This window comes from Homarus americanus, unplaced genomic scaffold (genome assembly GCF_018991925.1).
Source record: "Homarus americanus isolate GMGI-L3 unplaced genomic scaffold, GMGI_Hamer_2.0 scaffold27042, whole genome shotgun sequence".
Taxonomy (NCBI): domain Eukaryota; kingdom Metazoa; phylum Arthropoda; class Malacostraca; order Decapoda; family Nephropidae; genus Homarus; species Homarus americanus.
The window spans coordinates 305,719-312,633 of NW_024738151.1; the positions used below are offsets into that span (position 1 = coordinate 305,719).

The 6,915-nt window shown below is 41.0% G+C and overlaps 1 protein-coding gene across 1 annotated transcript; it reads left to right on the forward strand.

Annotated features, from left to right (window-relative positions):
* The first annotated feature begins 3,815 nt into the window (after positions 1 to 3,815).
* LOC121873742 lies at positions 3,816 to 6,619 on the forward strand. The gene is made up of 3 exons (XM_042377446.1): positions 3,816 to 3,909; positions 4,115 to 4,561; positions 6,510 to 6,619. Exons 1-3 carry the CDS (start codon positions 3,816 to 3,818, stop codon positions 6,617 to 6,619), a joined length of 651 nt encoding a protein of 216 aa, XP_042233380.1.
* The last annotated feature ends 296 nt before the right edge of the window (positions 6,620 to 6,915 follow it).

The window sequence follows — 6,915 nt, forward strand, 5'->3', positions numbered from 1 at the left end:
AGGTAGGGAAGACGAGGGGGAGATGGGAGGGGAGGGGAAAGGAGGGGAGGGGAAAGGAGGGGAGGGAAGGGGAGGAGAGGAGGAGGTAGGGAAGAATAGGAGAGAGGGGAGGGAACGGGGAGAGGGGAGGGGAGGGGGAGAGGGGAGGGGAGGAAGATGAAAGAGGTTACCTATAATTGCTTTACAGACTCGAGACCGGAAGTTGCAAGCCAGCTACCTGCAGATACTAATGAGGTAGAACTCTGACAGGTGCACGACTCTCTCTCTCTCTCTCATCTCTTTCAAACAGTCATGACGGGTCTGCAGTGAGTACATATTTGAAAGACTGATTTAAATGATTATCGCGTTCACGCACTCGTGTGTACTCGCGCGCGCGCGCGTGTGTGTGTGTGTGTGTGTGTGTGTGTGTGTGTGTAATAGTAATAATAATAATAATAATTAACGGTTTATTGAAAAAAATTCTGCAGCCCGAAGGCTGAAAATATACATTGGACATAAATGACTTATTACATACATTGGTGGTTTAACAAAAGCCTTCATTAGAGAAAGGTAAAGGAACATACAGTGAACATACAGATTAATGTAGGTGTTGAACAGCAAACTCGTAGTGTAGTAACTCCCTCCCAGATGGTGTTAGGAGGAACTCACGTGGTGTAGTAGTTCCCTCAGATGGTGTTATGAGGGACCTGGCGTGGTGTAGTAGTTCCCTCAGATGGTGTTATGAGGGACCTCACGTGGTGTAGTAATTACCTCACAGATGGTGTTATGAGTGTGTGTGTGTGTGTGTGTGTGTGTGTGTGTGTGTGTGTGTGTAATTTTCGGTCACAGCACAATGTTTTAAATTGAAAAACACATCTGGTAATTTATAACAATGTACAATGCATTTAAAAGGCTGAAATAAGCGATGGATATAATTGACACTTTGAGGATTGTAAACACATATATGCTAATTGGGGATATGTAAATCCTGTATATCTCGGTCATCACACAATCTTTTGACATGCAAATTTTATATCTCTTAATGGATATTTGTACACATGTTCATATACGTACATGGAGAAACTCTAAACCATTATTGGTAACATATGTGTGTATGTATGCCACACACACACACACACACACACACACACACACACACACACACACACACACACACACACACACACACCTCCCGCATCGCCACAACACCGTGAAGTGCAACGTAATTAATGATTCTCCACCTGCCACACCTCTCACTTGACTCCTGTCTTCAAGGAGGAGGTGGTCAGTGAGGTGCCCTTTGTACACGACAGAGAGAGACCATCACTCAACAAATATATTTCCTATTATTATAATAATAATAATAATAATAATAATAATAACAACAACAATAATACATATATCATTATTCTGATCATAATCAATTTACACACAAATATATACATCACCACTATGACCATATGAACGTATTAACAATCTATTACCTATAATGGCTCATCAATGTATATATATATATATATATATGTATAAACAGTGTATTAATGGCGCACCAATAAACACGTAAAGAGTATATTAATGGTGCCAATGTTTAAAAAAATCGTATAATATTTACATTAACGATCTAAAGTTGTAATGAACCTTCGTTATCTATAACACAATTTCTTTTTAAATTTTCGACTGTTCCACTTTTTTGTAATTTGACCTAATTATGCGCGTGTAATCATCAATACTTTATTATTATTATTAATTATTTAGTAAACATCAAATCATTAAAATTATTGTATATATTTTCACTACTTTTCTATCAAATTACTTTTCAACTTTCATGCATATAAGTCTCTTTATATATGTATTTAGTTATATATTTTTGCACTCTATTACAATGTTACCTTTAATTAATTTACAAACACAAGGTAGCCTCCACCCCCGTCTCTACCTGTCGCCAAATTTAGGTGGGTCAATTAAATCAGTGAAGGGTCCCTGTAGCCTGATGGCCGGACGCGTTTGTAGAGTCAAGTGAATTGCCGGCTTTTATGTCCGGTGTCCTTTGTGTCCTACCGGTGTCCAGTGATCTTCCCCATTAACCCCATTACTGACCCATTATTTCCCATCATACCTGGAAATTGTCAAAGGAATGGGTGCTCCACTAAGCTCTGTATGGCGCCAATAGGACTTTAGGTTAGGTTAGGTTAGGTGAGGTGAGATGAGGTCAGGTTAGAATTGTTTTTGTTAGGTTAGGTTAGGTTCTCTCCCTTACAAACCCATTATTTTTATATCCTCCATTATTTACTTGGTAGGTACAAGTTTCCATTACTCCCCATTCGTTACTATTGTCCCTTATCATGTCCAGTGTCTAACAACCATGGTCCAAACTCAACATATTACATATTTCACTGAGTACATTAGTTACCAATAATAGTACATGACAGACAGACAGACAGACAGACAGACAGACAGACAGACAGACAGACAGACAGACAGACACAAACAGCAGACAGACAGACAGACAGATACAGATAAGATAGATAGATAGATAGATAGATAGACAGGTAAACGTAATTTTCCCCGGTTTAATTTAAGATAATCGTGTATATAACTAACTCGGTATTAAATGTACACAATATAGCCATTAACACCTCACACACACACACCTTTAATAATCAGAGGTAAGGTTACTCCCTGCTCCTTAACTAGAATTATAAAATGAAATGAGAGGAACACACAAACATTTATTCTAACAGTGTTTATAATTTGTTTTAATATAATGTTAAAATGTTTGTAGTTTTCTATATGTAAACAAAAATATAAAAGCTATATTAATCAATCAGTTAATTTAAATCTTCTGAATTAAAATAAAAGTAATAATAGAAATCAAGAGAAAAATATTAAATTTAGATAAACTAAATTTAGTCTTTTAATTCGTTACATTTTTAGGTTTTTATTCAAATTAAAATCGTAACATGGATTTATTCGTCGTTATCTTCATTTAATAATACTAAAAGAAAAATTACCGGGTCAAAATGTATTCAGGAAATTAACTTTAATTTTAAATTCCAATATTATGTTTAATCGCGGTATTCATTATATATATAAAAATGCGAATTAGAATAAAATTATTTCCACTTTTATTCACTAAAAAACTAAATACTCTAAATAATCCAACTCAAAATTGCAAATAAATTTATTCACGCCATAACCCCCCCAAAACCCCCAGTAATTTAACCTCTAAAATGTCAATAAAATTAAAACCCTGTCAATCATTACAATAAGAACTTGTTTGACTTTATTCACTAATTTATCTCTCGATTTATAACTTTTCAATATGATTTTAATCCGGGTTATTCAAACGTTGTACTGCCTTAGTTTGTGGGGGCAGGTCACATCAACACCCTCCTCCCTCCTCTCTCCTTCTTTTCCTCCCTCCTTACCCCCCTCCTTCCCCTCCCTCCTCCCTCCTCCTTCTCCCCTCTCCTCCCTGTAAATAATTTCTGTTCATGACAACTGGCTCGGCGGGAGGCGGGGAATTACCACCTAGCATAGTTTATATATTATGTGTACATGTGTAGGTGTACGTAGAGTAATTGAATATATGTAATGTTAGTGTGTGTGTGTGTGTGTGTGTGTGTGTGTGTGTGTGTGAGTCTCACTGCCCAAGTCTGATAAATATAACCTTATGATTTTGAGTCGAAAATACATACATATACATACATATTATATACTCTAGTAAAGCTCTCTCTCGTGTGCTAATAAAATACGTGGAAGCAAGAGGCCAGAGACGGGCGGTGGCTGGAGCGACCAATTAACACAGGCTTTAAGGCCTTTATGGGGCGAGCAAAATGATGTTCCCTCGACGACGCCGCTGCCACTACCCGCGTTGTTCTGGTCGGTCGCCTGGAGACCCGATGGAGGGGGGCGACACAGGAGTTGCTGGTGCTGTTACTGTCGTTGTTCTTATTGTTATTATTGATATTTTTTGCTGTTGTTGTTGATGCTGTCATTGTTGTTGTTAGTGTTGTGATTTCAGTTGTTGTTGATGCTGTTAATCCTGTTATTGTTGCTGTTCCAACTGATGTTCTTGCTGTTAATGCTGCCATTATTTATGTTCTTAATGAAGCTGTTACTGTTTTTGCTGCAGCTACTACTGTTCTTGCTGCAGCTACTACTGTTCTTGCTGCAGCTACTTCTGTTCTTGCTGCAGCTACTTCTGTTCTTGCTGTAGCTACTTCTGTTCTTGCTGCAGCTATTTCTGTTCTTGCTGCAGCTACTTCTGTTGTTGCTGCAGCTACTTCTGTTGTTGCTGCAGCTACTACTGTTCTTGCTGCAGCTATTTCTGTTCTTGCTGCAGCTACTTCTGTTCTTGCTGCAGCTACTTCTGTTCTTGCTGCAGCTACTACTGTTCTTGTTGCAGCTACTTCTGTTGTTGCTGCAGCTACTTCTGTTGTTGCTGCAGCTACTGTTCTTGCTGCAGCTATTTCTGTTGTTGCTGCAGCTATCACTGTTCTTGCTGCAGCTATTTCTGCTGTTGCTGCAGCTACACTGTTCTTGCTGCAGCTACTTCTGTTGCTGCTGCGCTACTTCTGTTGTTGCTGCAGCTACTACTGTTCTTGCTGCAGCTATTTTCTGTTCTTGCCGTGCCTACTTGTTCTTGCTGCAGCTACTTTGTTCTGCTGCAGCTACTACTGTTCTTGCTGCAGCTACTTCTGTTCTTGCTGCAGCTACTACTGTTCTTGCTGCAGCTACTTCTGTTTTTGCTGCAGCTCTTCTGTTCTTGCTGCAGCTACTTCTGCTCTTGCTGCAGCTACTACTGTTCTGCTGCAGCTACTTCTGTTCTTGCTGCAGCTACTACTGTTCTTGCTGCAGCTACTGTTCTTGTTGCAGCTGGTTGTCATGGGTTGCGTTGGGCCTCCCACACAACCCATCCCAAATGTTTGTTTAGGTAGAGATAAGGTACCCGGCCAGCCGATAGGGGTCATCTCACGCCTCAAAACCACATTTTAGTCAGTGGGCTTTAGACCTTGGGTGACAGTAGACCTCCTGCTCCGTGGACTTAGAACAGGGGCCATACAGTCCTATCAGTGCTACGAGTCTGTGTGCAAATCCCCGAGATTGTTGTTAAGTCCAGCGAAAATTTAACGCATCCTGTAAAGGAAGTGATCACTGGTGAGGGCCTGTTTGCTACAAGAGCACTCCAGGCCGGCCTAATAGATCTAACGATTAATTCTCCAGGTTGACAAACTCTCCCTTATAACTTACGGTACTGTGGCGCGAATGTGAGTGACTGACCTATCCATGCAAATTATAAGTCCAGTGTATGGAATTGTGCCAAATAAACGTAAGTGCAATTATGTGCCCGTATCTGTGACCCCCCTTTATCATTATTATTACCAAAGGTGACTGATTGGTTATGACAAAGTATAACCAATAACTTAGATGGATGTTGGAAGTTAATGGAATTCATTAAATCATCATTTATCAAGTACACAACGCATTGAATGCTGGAAGCAGAGTGAAATTCTACGTAGTGATACACCATAATCTCCTGGGTGAGTAATCAGTGTGAAGGTATCTGAGTTCTCCGGTAAGAAAACCACTTTCTTGCATTTAAAACCTAACACTGGTATTTGCCGCTAGGAATATATACATCAGTGGTGTCAACGCTGCAAGTCCTCCTTTCTGTTGGCTGGTGCCGTTGATTACTGACCGCCTCATCTGTTGTGACTGATGCCGGTATATCCTGTTGCTGCTGCTGTTACGTGGATGGTGCTACCCGAGTTGTTATAACTGATACTGTCATTGCTGTTATGATACCTGTTTCAGTAGAGAGAGGAGGCGGTGGTGGAAGAGTTACGGGTGGTATTAGTGGTAATGGTGGTGGTGGTGGTGGTGGTGGTGGTGGTGATGGTGGTGGTGGTGGTGGTGGTCGTGTTAGTAGAGGGGACGAGTTGTAGTTTTGTCGTCGTGGCTGGACTATGTATCGAAACTTCCGGCTGTGTGGTCTCGCTACGGTCTCGGTCTAGTGGCCTTAATGACGTTGCCGTCGGGGAGGTTTTTGTATATATGTGACTCATTATCATCTGCCGGTGGAGGGGAGCTCTGGGTCCTCTCTCCCAAACTCTCGTAAGGTAAAATTTTATATTTTCTTCCCTTAACTGAGGATAAGAAACACTTCTATTTACTATAGTCTCAAAGCAATCTCGACCCCATTTTGGCCGCTAGTTTTACAGCAAGGTTTAATTGTCCCTTTTAGCTGCGTTTTCACGTCTCAAGTCAAGAGAAAAACTTTAAATTACGAACCTTAGAGACTCCGGGTCGGGGTGCAGAGCTTAGCCAGCCATGATGGACGATCGTTTTGTTTTTATATCTTAAAAAATATTTTTCTGGACTTGTTTTAATCCCTCGAGGAACTGTGGGAGCGTGTAGGATACTGGGCTACGAGTGAGTCGTCCCGGAGGACTTTGGCAGCATTGAGAGAGTGTGTAAAGAGGATATTAGAACATCAGGTCTTTCTGAGGAGACTTTGGTAAGGCCAGGGAGCGTGAACGACATTGGAACACAGGGCTCTTCTGGGACACTTTCACAGCGTCTAGGAAATGTGTACAACAATGAGAAATTAGGTCCTGGTGGCACCAAGGACGTGTGAAGGAGGTGAATGGAACATTAAGTCCTTCGGTATAGACTATGTTAATGGCCTACGGAGTGTATTGAACATCATAGAGTTCAAAGGCACGTGTAACCATTCAGAAATTGAGTCCTTCTGGAAAGCCTTGGTAACGTCGAGGAAGTGTGATAGAGGTTATTGGAACAATAGGTCCTTCGGGGTAGGTGGTGGCAGCGCCTAAGTACTGTGGAGGACATCGGGTAATGATTAGAGTCTCTAGAGATGACTGAGGCAGCCTCAAGGGAATGTGATAAACAGGACAGTGTGTCAAGGTGCAG